Source organism: Xiphophorus maculatus, chromosome 10 (assembly GCF_002775205.1).
Source record: "Xiphophorus maculatus strain JP 163 A chromosome 10, X_maculatus-5.0-male, whole genome shotgun sequence".
Taxonomy (NCBI): Eukaryota; Metazoa; Chordata; class Actinopteri; order Cyprinodontiformes; family Poeciliidae; genus Xiphophorus; species Xiphophorus maculatus.
The window spans coordinates 22558931-22580472 of record NC_036452.1 but is presented as its reverse complement, the minus strand read 5'-3'; the positions used below and the strand labels follow the sequence as shown (position 1 = coordinate 22580472).

General features: G+C 40.5%; 1 protein-coding gene across 1 annotated transcript; it reads left to right on the top strand.

The window, feature by feature from the left end:
• Nucleotides 1-1330: 1330 nt before the first annotated feature.
• On the top strand, nt 1331-6941 carry LOC102217558 (leucine-rich repeat-containing protein 3B-like). Its single transcript, XM_005813697.2, has 2 exons — nt 1331-1871; nt 5625-6941. The coding sequence occupies exon 2, from the start codon at nt 5707-5709 to the stop codon at nt 6499-6501; it is 795 nt and encodes a 264-aa protein (XP_005813754.1). The 5' UTR covers nt 1331-1871; nt 5625-5706; the 3' UTR covers nt 6502-6941.
• Nucleotides 6942-21542: the final 14601 nt, after the last annotated feature.

Sequence of the window (21542 nt, the reverse complement as noted above, 5' to 3'; positions counted from 1 at the left end):
TTGAGGGTATTAGCGCTGTCAATCAATGCTTCTCAATGTGCTAATGGCAGAGAAACAACTCACAGTTCCAGGAAAACCATCTAACCGCCATCATTGGTGGCCATGCTAACTAACCATGCCATCCTTGGCAGGCTGAGTAGCAGAGAGCAAGAGCAGACGGTGAGCACAATGGTGATTGACAGCGCTAAGACCCTCCTCCTGGCTCTGATTGGTTGTTTCTGACTGAGTTGTGTGTTTCTACAGTCGGTAATGTGAGAACTGGGAGAAGACAGAGGAGCTCGATTTTTTTCCACAGATTATCTGTCTTTTTTATACTGTTGTGACATAATGATAATTTTAACAAATATGTACAAAATATATATATTTTTAAATAAAAGTTACAAACTGCAGCTTTTTTAATCCAACATTTCTGAATTAAAAATGTTGGTAAAAATAATAGTCCGATGTCACGTTGTATTTTTACAATGTTGTGTTTTGTGTAAGTAAGCAGAAAATTATCAGAATTAACAGAAATAAAACATCAGTCTGTATGAAATTATCTTGTTACACTTGGTGGATGGAGTAACTAAAATTAAATAATATTTAAAAGGTCCATACAGCCGTGTCATTTGCTGAACACGACTGTATAGAAAACATCACAAAGCACATGCTTGCTGACAGACAGACAGACAGACAGCAGTGAAGTAACTGTCTTCCAAAATCAAATGCAAAAAAAAAGAAAAAAAAAGCCCAGCAGCAATAAAGGAGTGTGTTGGGCCTACAGTACTGTCTCATACATTTTATTAATACATTTCAAATTGTCGAAAGGGGGATATTATATCTCACTTAAAGAGCAACAAAATATGATTTTAAGTGCATCCCACAAAGAAAGCAAAAGAAGTTAATCATAAAAAAAACTCTGACAGCACCAGGGCGAGCCTGGGTGGAGTATCCCACTTTATTGATTTTAATTCCTTTAATACCTCAGGCCTCGCTGCTCGGCTGACTCTCTCTCCCTTCCCCCCTCTCTCTCTCTCTCTCTCTCTCTCTGTCTCCCTCTCTCTCTCTCTCTCTCTCTCTGTCTCCCTCTCTCTCTCTCTCTCTCTCTCATAGCTGTTTTTATAGTGAATTTGATTTGAGCTTCCTTATCGGCTCGCAGCAGGCCGAGGATCCCCAAACCTGGCAGCCAGGCTGGCATGTTTGAAACAACAAGCTTTCAGATCAAACATGATTAGTGTGGGCTGCTAGCATCGCATGAGATCATTTCTGCGTGTTTTGTGTGTGTGAGTGTGAGTGTGTGTGGGAGGGGCCGCTCACTTAGTGGCACCTGATGCTCGACGCACATCAGGCCCCCTTCACTCCCGGCAATCAGCACAGCGAGTGAACGCGTTCAGCTGGACTATCACGAAACAAGCTATTTACATGAATTTGCTCTGCACGCGCTCAGCTGCAGCTGCAGAGAACAGCCTTCAGTGCGCGCGCTCACTCTTGAGTCGCACCGTGCGTCCCGCGCGCTTCACTCGCTCTGCATTCACCGGGAAGGGGGAACAAACGGGGGGGGTTTATGTGCACTTTTTTTTTTCTAAGAATCCATGAGACCGCATAACCCCCGCGGGGTCAGTTCACGTTGCCCGGGTTTTGTGGTTGCGTGGAAACATAAACTACAACAACAACAAAAGAGGAGAAGGTTTTCGGTCAGCGGAGAGGAGCCGCGGAGCGCAGGAGCCATTTCCAGAGACGCGTCCGCGGGTTTCCCGCAGCGGATCGGGTGCAGAGGTTGAGCGGAGCAGCCTGGTTGGCGCGGACCGATCCGCGGCGCTGACCAGCGGGGGAGCCGCTCCATCCACCCAGAGACGCGCCATGGAGAGGAGAGCAGAAACGGGAGCAGCGACGTGAGTGCGCGCGATGCCAATCATTACGCGTAAAGGTGTCACTGTAGAGTTTTTAGCGTCAAAATGAGTTCTTACCCCAAAAAGAAGAAACTAATATTAAACCGAACTTACATTTATTTTTATATTTTGAGTACATTTTCTATTAATTTTTTTTTTATTTGACCAAGTATTTAAACGTTATTGATTTTTTTTGTCTAAGTCTTAAAATATCTTCACTATATTGACGGTATTATTACTTTTTATTAGTCTATCCGAAGCTCATTTTTAAAAATTAAAAGCACTGTTTTCAAGCGCTATATAAATTTGAGCTATTACTATTATTATTATTATTATTAAAGAGCCGATTTACTGCTTGTAGATTCATGAAGTCCAAAAGGTTGTTTTAGCAGTTCTATGCAAAGCCTGTCATCATCATTAATCAGCTAAGGAGCATAAATTCAGGTTGCATAACTTCTAAAGTAGATTTTTTTTATTTTCATTCCCCCCTACCTTTTCTAATTGCTTTTTATCCAATTCAGAACCAAGCAGTGAATGGATTCCATTAAAATGCCTGATCCATACATTAAAACTGACCGCTTTGATAAATATTTGCTGCATTTCATTTGCTGTGATGGTTGGGTTTGAGTCCCCCATAATGGCTCCCTTATGCAGCTGGTGGCTTTTTACGGAGCGGCCCCGACAGCGGGGGATTTATGAAGTGAGTCTGACCTGTGGCTGCTGCGACAGCGCCGGATTTATTCCCAGAGCGTTGCATTTCCTGCGTAAATTAAAAGCGGCATAAATAACAATGAGGGCAAAACTCCATCAATTTTAGGGAGACGCCAGCAGAGCCTCCGTCTGACTTATTGTGTTTGCTGTGCCACCCTTACACTCTATCCATTTCCGCCTTGATCTCATCCAGAACTTGCCTCCATCTTCAACCACTTAACTCTTCCTCCTGCCAAACATTTGCCCCTTTCCTCCATATCTCATTAGTGTCTTGCAATGTCCTCTGTGTTGTCACTGTAATCTTACCCCTCGCCTTAAATCCCCTTGATATCATTCTTTCTCCCACAAGCCTGAGCTCCTCATGTGTCCAATTTCACTTCTTGTTCACATGTTTTCACCTCCTCCTCGTCCTCCTCCTCCTCTTCCTCCTTCTCCTCCTTCATCGGTAGCCCTCTTCTGCTCCCCAATTATCTCTCGCTGAAATACCAGCCTGGCAAACAGGAAGGGAAAAATGCACCCTTTTGCAAAGGCCTAGTGTCAAATGTACAAGGCTTTGTACTTGCATGCTGTTGTCTTTTTTTTTTCTCCATGCGATTAGACATTTGAAAGTGTCTTATCTTGGCCTTGAGGAAGGTGCAGGGATACAGTGCTGTAAAAAATAGCTGCTTTATGCACTGCAAACACAAACACCAGTGTTATTAATAAGGATTTTATGGGATAGACCAACATAAAGTAGTGCATAATTTGCATATTTATCTTCCTTGTTAACTTTACTGCTATGGACAAAGAGCAGATAAAAGAAATCTAATTTAAATGAGCTAACATTTAGAATTCTCCATGCTTTTAAATCACTGACAACACATCTGGGGTTTTTAATTTGTCTGTTTGAAGTTGTAATTTTCTCTGGCAGGTTGAGATTTCGGTCAAAGATTGAAAGACCGACATGCCACGCACTGATGAATTATTACAGATCATAAAAGTGTCTAACTGATCTCTCTCAGCAGTACTCTGAATCTATTTTAGAAGGCAACTTTTCTATTCTGGGGATGTAGACCAAGCACAAGTGGGGTTCTTGCTGTGCAAGCTTTTAGGTTAAGATGCAAAAAGAGCACACTTGTGGGGCTTTCTGTACTCAGTTTCAATTTAGATTCCTCATCCGTTGGTAACCAATGAGAAACAATCTGCTGATTGCAGAGATGATCCAGCTTCCCTTTGAGATGTTTAACTTGCACCGACTGAAGCTGCAGATTAAGCTTCATTTGATTAAATGTACAGCTGGAAATCCAGCATAAAGATGCCATGTGTGGACAGGCAGAAAAGAAGAAATTTAAGGTGTTTTCATACCTGATCGTCTAATAGACTCGGGTCGATTGGGGATCAAATCAAAATTGCAACATTTGTTACATTTTCAGTTGGTGTGGCTCTCTTTCACACTGCACTGTGTGAAACCAAACTCTTTGGAAAACCTGCCCCTTTTGCCCCCTTGCCTGTGGTGACGCTGCACCAAGGACCACTGAAAGAAACAACATGAAAACCTCTGAAGAAGACACCGAGCGCAACTTCCTTCTTCACGAAATGTAAACAAAAATGGAATGGTATCAGATTTTAGTGGTTGTAGGACTTCTCATTTGTCTACAAGCCATTTCTCCTGCTAGCGCTAGACCCTAGCATTTATTTTAGTAGTATTTACCCAGAATGCCCTGCACTATACAGTAGTTTACTTATTGTTTGTTGAGTGGTCTCCAGTCTGCGTATCATTTGAACCGCACCAAGAGTTTACTTCAACCAATCAGAGACCTCAGTTTTCAGACAGACCAGTTAACTTTTTTGGTCCGCATCAAAGTTTGATTCGCATCTCCCCAAATGAACCAAGCTTTCTAGGTAAACAAACTATAGTTCCTTTTGTTTAACTGTGAACTACTTACTTAAACTATTTTATAAAATCTTAAAGTCAGTCTAGGACAAAATGTAAAGAAAAAAAAAAGGGTATTGATACTTTTGCAAGGAAAAGTGAAATTCCATTGGCTTTTTGGATCAAAACATTTCTCCTGTTTTCCAAACGAAGATACGACTGCTTAGCTGTTTTTCCAGCAATCACACAGAAGCAGCACTGTCCTCAACCCACCCGTGTCATGCGATACTTCAAGGTACATAGAGGTCCATTTCATTTTTTTATCTCGGTAAGCAGATCTTACCCAGTCTCTTGGCATTTAGAAGAAATTAACAAGCGTGATTGAATTACGTTTTGTTTTTTTGTTTGGTTTTTTTTTTTTCATTCTGTCCGAGCACAAAGACGGGGCATCACACTGTCAGGTTTGTTGGCCTCGTTGCTGTTTACGATGTTAGCATTTACCTCAACAAAAGGATTGCATGGCCAACGGTGATGCTACACTAACTGAGAGACTTTTCTTTAGGAGGATTAGTAACAGGATAGGCAGTAGTCCTGATCAGCTATTAATGAAGTGTGTTAGGGTGGGTAGGGCCTGCTATTTTCAATAGCCGAGGTACAGAAAATAAACTGTAATTTAGAGGACAGATGGACAAGCTTTGTGTTACTTGCACTTCTGAGCAACTGCGCCTTTTAGTGACTCGCTCAAACAATCCAAAGAAGGACATTCTACCAATAAGCAGAGTGGTAAACTGTTAACTCTGACAATCCGGCCAGATTTAGATCAGGTTCAGCTTGTAACATTTTGTTTCACATGGTGTTAGATCAGTATGTTAATTTAAGGGCCTGGGGACCGAAATAGCCTCGCGCTGCAGGTCCGTCAATTATAAAAGAGACAGAGCAACATCATCCACTTTTTTGTGCTTGTTTATTGTGCAGAGTTAAAGCCTGTGTTTGATCCTGTTTTTTGAGCATGCAGCTTTCCTGCTGCCTCCACACTGCAATTAGATAAAAGGCTGTACCACCAATAGATGACAACTCTGTTTGAAGAACGATGCTAATCACTTGCATTTTATATTTTTCCATTTTTTGTTGTTCAAAACGTAGACCTCTCTCTCTCCTTCGCTTCTGACCATCTGTTGCTTTTCCCGCTGTAGGTTCGTCAGCACCAGGGGAGGTTGATGTGGACTTCCACCCTGAACTCCTGCGGTCTTCCCTGGAGCATGCCCGTAGCCCACCATGCACCTGGCTGCAGTCTGGCTGCTGCGTTACTCGGTGGTCATGTGTTTGCTGTTGCACAGCTTGGTCTTGATGGCCTTCTGCTTCCATCATGCTGCCACCACTTGCTCCAAGAGGTGCTACTGCTCTGAGACGGAGAGTGGAGGCAAGACGATGCGTTGCAGCAATCTGCAGCTCACGGAGATCCCAGAGGACATCCCCAATGACACGCAACGTGTCTACCTTGACTTCAATCTTCTATCCGCAGTTCCAACGAATGCGTTTGCTGGTTTGACCCACTTAGTAGAACTGGACCTGTCGCACAACGAGATAAGCCAGCTGGAGCCTGGAGCATTCAGAGGACTCGGCTCCTCCCTGCAGTTCCTGGATCTGTCTTCAAACAAGTTGGTGAACTTTAACCCTGACGCCTTTGAGGGCCTTCGAGCTCGCGCCAACCTGACGAACAACCCGTGGCTTTGCGACTGCAATTTGCAGATGGCATTGCCCCGTGTGGACCTGGAGCCAGCCTCGCTGACGGGTATAGTGTGCCAGACGTCTGATCCAGAGGAAATAGAAGTTCAAGGACTTGCGTTCCTGTTGGAACCGGATATAGACCTGTGTGTGGTGATGAAGAGGACTACAGATGTAGCTATGCTGGTTGTTATGTTTGGCTGGTTCACCATGGTCATTTCCTACCTGGTCTACTATGTCCGTGCAAATCAGGAGGATGCCCGCAGACACTTGGAGTATCTCAAATCGTTGCCCAGCAGGCAGGGCAAGTCAGAGGAGTCCTCCACCATCAGCACTGTGGTGTAGTCACAAACAGAACCTAAAATCCTAAATCACCACAAGCAGGTGTGGCATGTATCTAGACAATAATAGGGAATCTCAAGGATTTCCTTGCTGTTGAAGAGAGGAAATAAAACATTTTCGTACACAGACAGACTGAGGTGGATGTAATGTAGTCCGGATAAATAATTCATCTTTCTGGAGGCCATTAGAACTTTTTGTTGGCTGAGTTGATGGCCTTGTCTGTACACTAAGCAAGTAAAAGCAGTGAACTCCAGAAATGGGATACAAATGGGTTTTATCCAGTGGTGCATGTATCTCAATGCTCCTCTACAGTGGTCAAGACACAGTTAGCAATATCAATGGTCTGACAGTGCTATTATCACGCTCTGCGTAATATGTTTCTCAGCAGAGTCCTAATATTATAGACCCATCTAATACAAGTAAAAACGGCATTTTCAAGTTAATATGATGTTCTGTGAGTTTGTCTTATTGAAAACAATAAAGACACACTGCTTCAGAGCAGTTAAACGTTTGGAACTTTAACATATTTTGTTACAGCTGCAAACGTTGGTGTGTGTTCTTAGCTCAACACAAGATAAAGCATAACTGTGAAATGAACATGAAATATGTGTTTTGTGTGGTGCACATTAACCACAATGACAACTGCCTTCCTATGCAATTCCACTTGATTCTCATCTCACTTCACTGCATCATCTGGAATTTCTCTGAGTTCATTTCTCTAGTTAATTTTCAACTGGGCCAATCAGCGAAAAGGAAGTTGTGAACAATGGCGTTGAGTTTCTGTGCTGTTTTAGAATTGTAGTCTGCCTAAATAGGATTGTAGTTTGGCAATGACAGTGGAGCGGAGGATGTGAACAAAGACATTCAGTCCGCATTGGCCATGCTTCCAAATATTGAGAAATTTAAATTGGAGCAAGAGGAATGTTTAAGACATTTTATTGCTGGCAAATATGTTGTTCAGCTCGGCACTTCTCCCTTGGAATCCTTGGGGGACGGTAGTTTACAACGAACATAATTTCCAGTAACTTTCAAAGCTTACTGGAAATGTATCATGTCCAAACGTTAGTCTTTGGATAAAATCAGGTCAAACTTAAAAGAGAGTCCACCCCTCCAGGAAGCAGTCATTTCACAATAGCCGTAGGTCCAGACCCTTTGGACGAAGCAAGGAGTAGAACAAGGGGGTGGATTGTACCAGGGTAGGTGTACATATGTGTTCAACTAATTTTTCTGCAGTAAATCTAAGTTCTAAAATGATATCCCAAGCTTTGTACATTTTTAATCCATTATCTGAAATGGACTGTGATGGACTGACGACCTGCCTGGGGTGAACCCCGCCTCTCGCCCATTGACCGCTGGAGATGGGCACCAGTACCCCTCCTGACCCTACTAGGGATGAGTATGTAAGATGATGGACGGACAGACGGACGGACGGACGGACGGATGGAATGACACAACTGCTAATTGAACAAGACATAGCCAACTACATAAATTGACAAGAAGTAGCTAACAGCCCAACTGTAACTCTAGAAGCCGCAGACATTCACAGCTCAAGAAGAATAATCCGTTTAATGGGACAAGAAGTTTTCAGTTTTACATATCTGGCCTTTGTAGAAGAGTAGCATTAAGAAAACCATTGCTAAAAGGTTTCATTTCCAGCTTGCCACCATGGATGGGTGTCTGGAGGGCTGCGGGCAAATGTGGAGGAAGGTCTCGTTGGATGTGACCAACACTTAACTACATCCAAAACTCTGTGTGTGTGTGTGTGTGTGTAGGGGGGAGAGGTCAGCAGGCAATGGGGGGGAGAAGTGGAGGAGTGTCAATACACCATCCCCATTGTCAGACATAATGGTGGCAGCATCATGTGGCAATTCTTTTCAGACATGCCACATGATGCGTAGACCCCTTCATCACTGAAGGAGGCTACGAGGGAAGATGGCTGCAGTTAAATACAGGACAATCCAGGAGGAAAGATTTTGAGGCAGCAAAAGACTTGAGACTGGAGCGAAAGTTCACCTTCCAACAGGGAAACAACGCTAAACATTCAGTCACAATGGAATAGTTTAGATCCAAGTGTAATCATCTGTTAGAATGGCTCTATCAAAGCATAGATGTAAATCCAACTAAGAATCTATGGGAAGGATAGTCAGATCAGATAATCTACCCAACCTGGCTGAGCTTTAGCTCAGCCAGGTTGGGTAGGTTTCTATCCAAAAAGGTTTCTATTTTGCAAAAGAAAAAAAAAATCAGTTTCTAGATGAGTTTAGAGAGATAAACCCCAAATGACTAGCAGGTATAAAAAATGGCTCTAATTGACTCAGTGAGGCTAATTACAAATGCAAACCACACTTTTCTGATTTTTATGTATGAAAACATGTTAAAACTGTCCTTCTCCTTCACAGTCATGCAGTACTTTGTGTTGGTCAATCAGTTTTAAATTCCTATGCAAGTGTGGAAGTTTGTGACTGCAAGGTGGGTAGGTTTCTATCCAAAAAGGTTTCTATTTTGCAAAAGAAAAAAAAAATCAGTTTCTAGATGAGTTTAGAGAGATAAACCCCAAATGACTAGCAGGTATAAAAAATGGCTCTAATTGACTCAGTGAGGCTAATTACAAATGCAAACCACACTTTTCTGATTTTTATGTATGAAAACATGTTAAAACTGTCCTTCTCCTTCACAGTCATGCAGTACTTTGTGTTGGTCAATCAGTTTTAAATTCCTATGCAAGTGTGGAAGTTTGTGACTGCAATGTGGAGAAGAAGCGCGAAAAGGTTTAGGGCTAAAAATACTTTTTCCAAGGCAGTCAATCTTACTTATATAAAAATTTACTTCTGTGATTTATATTTAATTTTTCATTTAAATCAGATGGATGGCGTAGAAAATGCTTCAGACATCCCACTTAATTATCAAGATGTCAAATTAGATTGGTCTGACAAGTAAATATTCAAATGGTGCAAGAAATGTGAGAACAGAAATCTAAACAAGAACAGTTTTTATATTGAGATTGGAAAATGGCTGTCACTCGAAGTAATTACAGGAACATGAAGGACTCACTAATGACCATCTTATTTGGATCTGTGATTACAATTTGGGGGGCTCAGACCTCACTATGTCAGACAGTGGAGGCTGAAATAAAAATTCTAAATGATTGCAAAGTGCATTATTTTTGGCACAGGTGATAACACTTTACAAATGATGAGAGAAAATGTAATTACTATATATTTTTTAGGTTATTTGTGTTGTCAGCATGTCTTTGTCACATGTATTTTCTACGTCATGCAGGACTTTGCGGGTTTGTTATTTTGTGGTTGTAAAACTGGATGCTTTTGGTCCTCTTAACTAGATTACCCCAGCTGCTGTTTCCTTTCCATCTAACATCCTTATTAAGCAGCCAGGGTGTCTCTATGAATTATCTATAATGCAGTCACTCCCGTGTGCTTTATAAATAACATTTAAGAGGTCGTGGCCGGTCAGTCCATTAAAGGAGGCAGCAGGGAAGTGAACTTTCCATTTCGCCGGAGCATATGGCAAAGAGCAACACGCACAAATGCATTTGAGCTCCTACTGATGAAACAGTCAATACCAGACCAAGACTGCAAAAACAGGGAAATGCATTTGAAAGGGAGGCATAATTGAATCCATTACGGCCTAAACCCCGAGATGTACTCATCGGCTCTTTCTCCAGCGGAAAACAGCCTGATGTGGTGCTGAATAATGAAATCCGATGTCCGAGATGTGGGAAAGGGTTTGTCAACAAGGGTTTTCCTTGTGTTCGACTCACTAATGCCTCCAGAGCAGAGCGAGACCAATAAGTTATTCATGAATATCACAAAAAAAAAACTTGTGCAGAAAGGCCGGGACTGCACCCATCATCTTCTGTGACCTACTTCTTGGGAGAAATGAGAGGATAGTGCCACACGGGATCAGCGCCTCTCTGCTGTCTGACTTACATTCGTTGGGTGAAGCACTTTCCAAATGCCCTTGAGCTACTGGGGAGTTTCCTGAGGAGTCATTTTAGACTTTCACTTTGGTTCTTTAATGTTCATTACCAGCGCAGGATGTCATGTAGTTGTGTAAATGCAGTACCACTTCAAAATCATTTCACTGGAAATATGGATACACTTTAGACTTCTAGTGATTTTATGCCATTCAATGATATCTGAAGTAGGTTAATGTAGGAGTCGAGCTAACCGAGAGGGAAATGTGAAACAAGAGTCTCACAAAGGAGTTGGGAATAATACATTGGTCTATTGAAGGAGAGACGTGGAGGAAGTTCAAACCATTTCTTCTGTCAATCACAATGGTCAAGGATCTTATCCCCTACTCCAGCATCTCTCCACCTGGCTGTCTAACCCATCAGCCAGACAAGAGATTTACAGTGGAAATTCCTTTACTGTCACTGTGCAAGAAAGCACAACAACATTTTTAAAATAGCAACTATCGAGGATTGTAAAAAAAAAAAAAAAAATTTAATTACGTATAATATAATGCGCTAATGTAATATGAAAATATGGTAGAAACAACTGGGTTGTTAAGAGAATGATGATTGTTCAGGATTTGGATTCATTTGTAGTGTTCACTGCAACAACAACTCCAGACAGAAACATGTTGTCTTTTTAAGATAAGACAAAGATATTCCTTTACTGAACCCAGTGGGGACAAATTAAAAGTACTACAGCAGCACAAACACAAGTAAATTAGAAAATATCTCAATAAAATTAAAATTAAGCAGGAAATTTGTTCGATGATCTAAAACATTCAAGCGTGACAAAACAGCAAAAAGAGCCCTTTAAGGCTCAAACTCATGTTCATTTCGGGCCACATCAAGATCATGAAGGTCCTCAAAGGGCTGTTTATGGCAGAATGTACGAATAACCTATTAAAATATTATGTTATTCTATACCTTTCTATGTATTCAGTGAGTAGTTCTTAAAATGTAATAATATTGGACATATTTCCCCATTTGTGTCATTTGGCACTACAGAAATAAAAACAGATTTGATTTGACTGATAAAATAATATTTGGACTGCTTTATTGTGTGGCCCTCTTGAGTCTTCAGGGCCACATAAACAGCCATTTAGTGCCCTCAAAATCATCACAGTAAAAAGAAACTAGAGCAACGGGGAAAGACTGTAATTACAGCGCCTATTTAGTGTTTCTTATAATTAATAAGACTTTTTTAATAACTTTTTTCAAATATGATGGGAACATCAATACTGACTTGGTGGCAAAATGGGCCACTGGCTCCTTCCAACAATAAAAAACTTAAAGTGTTTTAGAAAAGCAAAGTTAGACTCTGTCTCCGACTCTGAGAGAGAAGTAGAGTCCTTTACAGCAACATATTAACTTATGCTTTAAGAACCTTATAGGAACAATTTACAGTAATCAAGCTGTGTTTCCATTGATCATATAATAGTGCAAATTGGAATTCCGAAAATAAATTCGCTTAATGGAAACATGTCAATTTTTAAAAAAAGAAAAAAAAAACAGCTTACATTTTTAATGAAAAAGATTTCTGCTAAGATAAGGTAATTTTTCGACTATCACAATTATTTTATTTCGCAAAACCACAAAACACTTTTTTTGCATCCCATGAGTCATGTGATCAACAACCGGATGTTACTACTGATGGAAAAGACAAAGAAGTAACAGAACAGGATGATGGCGCGGCATGTTACTTTTAGTGACTTAAACTTATTCAGGTGTAATCTTTGCATTTCTTATTTAATGGAAACACTGCAATTGCAAAATTTTGTATTTCTGACATTGACAAAGTGTTGTGCACATTTGTAATGGAATCGCAGCTGTTTTTGGACTGTGGGAGGTGGGAAGGAGAGAGAGCTGGAGTACCCAAAGAGAACCCACATATGTACAGGGAGACACGTGCAGATAATTATTAATTGATATGCTGGCTGTTTTTTTGAATATGCCATATGTTTTCTCACCCACGCCCCATTTAATCAGCTCCTATGTTCTGATTTGTGGAGTTGGTTGTGCAGAAAACGATATTGATCTCAAGGAAGCCCTGAAGCAGTCTCCCGTGACGAGCAGGAGGCTCAACAGTACTAAAAAATAGATGGTAAGCCTCTCTCCCTGACATTTCCTGCCACACACACACACTAACACACACGCATGAGCACACACCCCTGCTCTTGTTAACACACTCTGGCGGTGGTTTTGAAAGCAGCCGCTCCTAAAGGAAAGCCACTCGCCACAAGAACGGACAAACCGAAAACTATTAGCAGACGTGCGTGTCAGTATTTCTCCCGGCCGATTCGAGTGTGTTCCTTCTTTTGTTCGGCCGTATGTACGACAGGTGTGTTTGCATGGCGGGAGCGAGGGTGGAGGTAACCCGATGCCTGTGTTCTCCGACACACACATCAATGTTGCTGAGGTTAATTTAAATTTCAAGGCAGCTCGGCTTGCCCCATCTGCAACCTGGGACACGTTACACTGGTGTGAGCATTACAACTGCTGGGTAATGGGACACAAAGTGGGGGATAAGGTGACTCATCCAATCCCACAGAGCGCAGGCCGGCTCGGAGTTCAGTTGCAGCTGAAGTCCTTTCTGGGTCTGAGATCTCTTGAGGCAAGGATCCGATGGGCCGCCTGAGAAGCGGCATCTTTTAGAGAAAAAGTGAAGCGATAAAAGATGAAATTTTTTTTTTTAAATCTAAAGATTGGAGCATTCAATTCCCTTGCTAATAAAAGAATAAGGCATCCACCTGCTTTGGGCAAGTTCTGTCACCAGTTATGTTAAAGAAACATAAATCGTTGCATATGTTCATTTTATGTTTTATAGCTCCCCCTATGGAAGAGAGTGAGAGGCTTAAATATGAACCCATTTGCTAAAAATGCACTGAAAAAAGAAAGGTGATCCAACTTTTTTTTTTTAAAAAGTTGATTTATTACAAGTACTCAAATTAAGTTTATCCAAGTAAACATATTACATTATTAACTTGTCATGTTAAACAAAATTAATTAAATTAAGTTTGATGAACTTAATTTGACTACATGTAACCAACATGTAAATAATTGATCTAAATAGGATAATTGCAAAACAACAAAATCAGACAAAAAAAAAAATTCCAACTCAATATCTTTCAACTTTAACAAAAGCTGCAGGTATGTGTTTGGTTTATTTTTGGCTAAAACAAGTTTTTTTCTTCATCCAGTGAAGTTACTTTTACTTGATTAAAGTTCCACCAAAAAGTCTGAACATTTTTTGAGACAAAATCTCAGATATTCCAAAAAGCTGACATTGTTGAATTTTGAAAATCAAAAATTTATGACAATAATCACAAAATTTCTGAGTTTTTTCTAGCAATTTTTTGACTTATCAAATTCAGAACTTTTCTTGTTTTTTCTAGAAAATTTGTAAGACTAATCTCAACATTTTTTTAGTTTTTTGGCAAAAATGTACTCCTTTTCTATCTACAATGGCCCTAATACGCCATCTTAAAATACTGTTCTACTGGTGTTTATAGTTGGCCTCCATTTGCCTGCTTATTTTATACACGCTGCACAATATATTGCAATAGTCATGTACAAGGACATGAACTGAAACTAACTAAAAGAGCAGCTAAAGAGCAGCTGAAGTTCAGGAAAAACTTGAAATGTTTCCAGAAAGCATAAACAATTTTATCAAAAGAAAGTCTTGCTCCTTTGGAAGTTCTTTGATATGGTCTAAAACATTTGCACAAGACTGTTTGTAAACCCACATTAAGGACAAAAGCTATGTTGTGTAAAAGTCGTGCCAAAGTGAGTAGCTATAGAGGCTCTCATGGAAAATTTACGTCTTATCACTGTCATGCTGTCTGCTGTGAAATCATTTCCTGAGCAACATCCTTTCATGTCTACACATCCGTCCTGAGGACGAGCTGTCTGGCTCCGTTTCCACAGTTTCCACACATTATCTCCTGACTGGGCCGGCTCCAGTGAAACATCGTTTTCCAACGTAATCACAGTGTTGCTTTCACTTCACATGAAATCACATGCTTAGTAACGTCAGTCGCAGAGAAGAAGAAAAAAAAGTGTTGTAGGATCAATGGTGTCAGGCATCCAGCGTAAACACGAAACTCTCTGGATCTGATCCAAGTATGTCAAAGTCGGTGATCTGGTGTTGCCTTGCAAATTTTACGGAGCGGTGGCTAAACTCGGAGCAACCTTTATGCAGATTCAGAAAAAATCATTGGCATCCACAGTAAGGAAGCATATCTCATGCGAAGTTGCCCACAGGCCCAATGATTTTGTGTCTGGTTAAAGCTGCAGTATGTAACTTTTATAACAAAAAAATATATGTTTTTATTTATTCGTTGAAACTGTCACTATGTTGTGACAGTATTATATGACATAGATAATCTGTGAAAAAAAATCCAGCTCCTCTGCTTCCTACCAGTGTTAGCGTTAGGTCTTAGCGCTGTCAATCATTCCTGTGTATGCCTCCCACCAATGACAGCAGAAAAGCGTTTTATTATTAAGGGTAAGTTGTTTTTCCACCATTATCCCATTTAGGAGCGCATACCTGAGGGTGATTAACAGCACTTAGCCCCTCCTCCTGGCTCTGATTGGTTGTTTTTGGTCGTGAGCGGTGCATTTCTTCAGACAGCAAAAGTAGCTCAGAGAGGAAGTGCAGAAGATGGATCTTTTCACAGATTATCTGATGATTATCTGTCAGATTGGTGCAAATCTAGTAAATAACTAAATTTGAAGTGAAAGAATTCAACCCTCATTAAATTTTTTTGAAAGATTATGATACTGATTATGACTTTAATTTTTTCACACACAACATAAGTCTACAGTGGGTCTTTTCCTCAAGCCTAGTGGCTGAAAGAAACTAACCTCTGACTCATGTCACGGATTTCTAATTTCTAATTTAGAGTTCAAGTACAAATTGTGCTTCAAGGAATTTTAAGAAGTAGCAACTAGTTGTGTAATTAGTGACTTTGTTAAAAACTGTTATTTCTCAATCTGGGATTTCCCCCACTACTGAAATCCAAGGTTGGATCTTTTCCAAATGTTCCTGTTTAACCTTTATCTACAGCTCTAAAAGACGGATTCATTTCAAGGCTTTTCACATGTCTTCCAACACGGAGTGAATAAATATGTCTGCATTTGTATGCAGGCATAACAGTGGCAACAATGTTTTAGCACATGATTGTGAATTGAAGGCAGAGAAGTTGTCACCTGAATGCTAATGCATCCGACTTATTTCAAGTGTGTTTTAACACATTATAGTGTCTGAACAGCAGTGACTGTAGATTAATGTCAAGCACATTCAAAAGTCAGAAAACTGACTTTTGAATGTCAGTTTTCTGACATTCTGTCAGAAGCAAATCAAAGGAATTTTATTCCTTTGAATGTAATTCAATGTTTGGAATGTAATTTTTGGAAATTACATTCCAAAAATGTAATTTTTGGAATTACATTCCAAAAACGTTCTTATCGTTGGCTTCCTTTGCAATATAGCATAAGAATAGAGAAAGAAAAGAAAAGGAGAAAAACAAAAAGCCACACAATCTGAAGATTCAGGAGGTAAAAATAAAATAGGGCCAGCTTTGTTTTAGGGAGCTTTACAGACTGGTGAATAGATCAACTGCTTGAAGAGAGAGCCGAGACGTGTCCAGCTGTGCTTAGCCTCAAAATAAACTCACTGCAATGTTTTAGTATATTCAGAGGCCACAGATTCACCGCACTAAATCCACAAGGAATCATGCAGCAACACATAGTGAAGTAATCTGAATCTTTGAAACGTTTCTTCAATCCGTGGGTGTCCAGCTCCAGTCGGGCCAGTTATCGATGTCTCTGCTCCAATACTGGAGGGGTGAGATACTGAAAATTATTGCGTCAAACCGATATGAAGTAAATACGCGGCCCCTTTCTGTGGAGCTAGATTGGGGCAATAAAGTTTGCTAAAAAAACAACAACTTTAAGTTGAAAAAAGAAAAAAAAAGAAGATTTGAAACATATTTACATGATTTGCCATGAACTGGTGACCTGTCCAGGGTGACCCACCTTTCACCCGTTGACCGCTGGAGATAGACATCAGCTCCCCTCATAACCCCACTAGGGATAAGCATGTTAGAAAATGGATGGATGGAAATTAACATGATTTGTGGGGCTTTATCCTAAATAAACAAAGTGCAAAAAAAATCATTTGAGAGCAAATGGAAATGAAATCTTTTTTGAAGTAGAATTGAGAAACTACAATACAAACATAAAACTACATTTCAAGAGAGAATCTGAGAGAGCGAGAGAAAGAGAGAGAGACTGAAACTTTTGCATTGTAGATCTAAAGCACAGGTGTCAAACTCCAGTCCTGGAGGGCCACTGCCCTGCAACCTTTAGATGTGCCTCTTCTGCACCACACCTGAATAGAATAATTAGGTCATTAGCAGGCCTATACACAAGTAGCCACTTCATTTGAGTGTTTTGTACCTGTGGCACATCTAAAAACTGCAGGACAGTGGCCCTTGAGGACTGGAGTTTGACACCCCTGATCTAAAGGTTGTCAAGAATATTACCACCACCAGAGGGCGCTCCCATCGTGTCCTTATGTTGATATCTAAAGTCTGGTGTGCTCCCTGAATCATACCCAGTGGAGATCTGCATTAATGAAATGTAACCTTTTTATTTATCTGCTGCTTTTAGTGATATTATGTATCAGTTTTCCAGGACATGACATTTCCTGGAGTCTCAATAAAATTCCTTTGATTTGCTTCTGACAGTATAATATGGTTACAAAACTAAAACTCTAATTCAGAGCTACTTTCTTAGCAGCTGATGTTAGAAAGTTCTCATAGACAGTTTCTCATCTCTCCTCTGCATTGTGTGTATACTTGAAGCAGTTACATGTAAACAGATTACGAAACCCAATGTGGCCTACAACTGTATTCAGAAGAGAGCCTTAATGAGTGGAATTAAACTGTATGCACAACATTAAACTTAAAGGTCCTGCTCTTTGAACTTGAACTGAGCACCACTAAACAGTGACATACTAGAGGGTGAGCTCACAATAAGCTGAGAAACATTTAGTTCTAACTACATCAACTTTCTGCATGGAACAGTTGCAACTGAAGAGCTTGTCGAGGTGGCAGAGACAAGTGAGTCTGAAACTCACCTATCTGTGAGCAAGTGAGTTTCAGACTGTTAAAGCTGTAATATGTTTTTTATATGTAAAACAAAATGGGTTTTTTTACATATTTGTTAAAACTGTCTCTAGGTTGTGACAGCTTAATATCCTGGACAGGTCAACAGTGTTGAACTGATGACCTTTCCAGGACATACGCTGCCTCAATGACATCAGCCCACGATGACCCTTTGAAGATAGGTAGCTATAGGTTATAGATAATGGATGGATGTTTCTGCTCTAATGACTCTTGTTGTTAGTCCCACATCAGAACCTGCTGCAGGCAGGGAGTCAGCAGAGATTAACGTTCTGTACCTGCATTTTTATTTTCTCTGTCCATCATGCAGGTAAGTGGATTTTATTCATGAGTGAATCAGAGCAGCAGCCTCAAGTTGCCTCCTTAGATGCATGAATTAGTTAAAACGTTGTCCCACATATTCATAGCTCCACACACAACACTTGTACGTCACACTTCACCTTTTCCCAGTTCAAACAAGAGGTAACCAACAAAGCCGAGTGCAAATGTTGGTCAGTCCAGGAAAACACAAAGCATATTAAGAAAAGAAAATCCCACATAAATGGGACTGACTTTCAATTTCACTCTCCCGTCGTCAGAGGAAATGCCCGCTTCCTCCAGGCTTCTTTGTTATGCTGCATGGGATTTCATTCAGTTAGACAAGCTCATTCATAAACTACTAGCTCAGCTGAATCACCAACGGTAAAGACGGAATTTACTAGAGAGATTTGCTTAAGTTCCTGTTCTTGGAAATGGAAAGTGTTTTTAGGACCATATTAGGAGACTATTAGACAAACAATAAATTATTACAACAATAATCATAATATTCTATAATTATATATAATAGAATATTATTGAAAAGTTTAATGATTTTTACTCGTATCAGTAAACTGTTGTAATGTTTTCCAAGTGCTTTTGCAGAAACTTGTAACTTGTTCAAACCACCTGATCCTGTACAACAAAAAGTCTATGCCATCTGTAGAACTTCGACATAAAAGTGCAATAAAAAAACCCATAAGCTATTTTCATCATTTTTTTAACCTTATATAATCCCCACTCCACCAAACAAAAGAAAAAACACCAGTAGCTATAAGTATGGTCAATATTAACATAAACACTTACTATACAGTGAACGCTCTGCACAGATTAATCTAGATCAGTCTTTCTCAAACTGCAATGACCAAACCACTGGTGGTCTGCAAAAGTGCTGCACGTATTTGTCGTGACGTGAGGTCAAAGTGCGACGCGTAAAATTATGTTCCAAAGGATTGTGTATAAAAAAATAATAGTGTACAAGTTGCTTATGATGGGGGTCACTCAAAAGAAAAGCTGGCAGTGTGTAGCTTGAGCAACAGGGTGCATACAGCCGGGTAAGACCTTTACATACCTTAAGGTCTTACCCGGTATGTTAAGCTCTCGGTATGCAACTTGATGCACAGGCAGGTATGCATCAAGTTGTTTGGTTGTTTCCTGGGTGTGAACGTGCTTCATGTTGGAGAAAAAATCTGCTTGATCAGAACCACTTGAGGGATTTGTTGGCTGCAGAGGAGTCTTGTGTTCAGGAAGATGCTCCTTGATGCAACTGAGACCTAAATAAAACAATCATTGCATTTTCTATAAAACTCTTAATAACGATGCTCTAAGTCATTTGTCCAATTGACTTTTAAGGAAAGAACGGCCTAGATTTCTCAAGTCTTCTGTGTCTACATAAGATTTCTGATTCATTTAACTAAACAAACAAAAAAAGTCAAAATCGGAACATGATGGGGCAAGATTTAATGACTGACATTTTCCTGCCCAGTTTTACATCCTCTTCATCTGCAGTCCAGGATTTCTTAAATCTCAAATGCAAAATGGTTGCAGTGACCAGGTCCGGGTCGGATATCATTTCCCCAAATTGTTTCTTCACTCCATCTTGCAGGGCATCGACCAGTGGCTTGCATAATTTCAGCGACGCTCTGGTTTTGTCAAGCTTGGAGATGAGAGCGTTGACTGTAGGGAGCAGCCATCCCATCGGAATTTCTTTTCCACAGGGTATCTGACCAATTCTAAGATTTACTTGGAATAATTTCAATAGGCGCAGCATTGGGTAATTATTAAGTATTAAGTGCTAGGGTGTTTTCATACCTGATAGTCCGGTAGACTCAATTTGATTGGGAACTAAAATTGCAACATTTGTTACATTTTTTCAGCTGGTGCGGTTGTCTTTCACACTGCACTGAGTCAAACGCTCCAAACTAGTTTAAAAACCTCTTCCCTCCCTCACCTGTGGAGGCGCTATTGCAAGAACTCCTGAAGGAAGCAACACAAAAACTTCAGAAGAAGAGATGAGTACAACTTCCTTCTTCACAAAATGTAAACAAATATTGGAAAAGTGTCAGATTTTAGCGGTTGTAGGATTTCTTTTTTGTCTTTGGTAAAAGACGACAAGCCATTTTTGTCACTAGTGCAAGACTTGCATGTTTGTTTTGGTTGTATTTACCCAGAATGCCCTGCACTATAATCCACTTCCTGCTTTTGGAGCTATCTCTGGTACACTTGCATCCACTTTTGCATTTGAACCATACAGGTTCCGAGATCATAATAGAACCGAGATCTAAGTTTTAACCGGACCGCTATTCGCCTTTTTGGTCTGCATTAGAGTTTGATTACGCATTCACACCTCTCAAAACAAACCAGACTTTCTAGGCAAACCAACTCCAGTTCAATTAATGCAGATTAAAAAGGCCCGGTGTGATTGCACCCTTTGTGTGAATAGTAAAACACCAAATATTGACTACTTACACTGGAACATCAAGTGCAGCACAGACAGCTCTCAACGCTCCCTCTCCTTGCTCTTTGAGGATTCTCAGGATCCGCTCTACAGCCAAGTAAAAGGAGTTCCACCTTGTCATGTTAGGTTGCACCAGCTGCAGTTTACAATGTTCTTCAACCACCTCTTCAGCAACAGTAGACCTCACAGTCTTGTTCCAGAGAGCCTGGCACTTGGAAAAGGCCGACGTCAACGATTTCTTGTAGGCCTCTGCCTTGTTCGCGTTTTTTGCATCCACCAGATTGAACAAATGGCAAGCACAATAAAGATGCTTCAGAAGCTGATATTTGAGACCATCATCTTCAGTCATCATGGTGCCAACTTGGATGAATTCTACTTCGTCATCCTAACAATCTTGTGCTGGATCTTCATCAGTTGCCTCCTCACCAGTAACGTTGTTGTTTTCGTCTCCTCCAAGCACTCAGACGGCTTTAATGAAGTTTGATCAGTTGTGGTTCTGGCTATATTCTCACAGATTGCATATTAACTGTACGTCATTCAAGTGCTTGCCAAGACGTCAAACATGTGAGTGCCCTTTAACTGCATGCATACAAGACCAACAGAAGCTGCTTAGATCCAGCCAATGAGCTGTGATGCCAATGAAACTCCTCCTCCTCGCAGTCCAGCAATCAGTCGTTGTGGCTATGTATGGCATCTTCCTCATTGCTAATGTGGCTTTATCAAGCTGGAGCCGCGCAGTGGTTCAAGACATGATGGAGCAGTTCGGCTGCAGATCTCGGATAAGGCTCTGAAACGCTGGCTGCTCAACAAGAGAGAACGGCTGGAGACCATGAACTATGAAGTTCAGAACTGCCTTGTTGACACTCTTGTGAGAGACTTGCACCGTTTCATCTGGGTGAGGTTTGTGAGAAAACCTTCAGATTTTCTCTTGCAGGTTGCTGTAGTCAATTCATTACATTTCTCCAGCTGCCTTGTACGCTTCCTCTAAAAAAACACAGAACTTTGGTTAAAGAGAGCTAACTCAAATGGCATCAAAAGTACAACACACAATGATGGTGGTAGACAACTAGGTAAATAACAAAATTGCAATAAAAAGTTTTATTACTTCTCACCTTTAATAAAATAATGC

Bases quoted from the DNA above. Each gene is read 5' to 3' on its own strand.
- LOC102217558 (XM_005813697.2), top strand. From the start codon at position 5,707: ATGCACCTGGCTGCAGTCTGGCTGCTGCGTTACTCGGTGGTCATGTGT.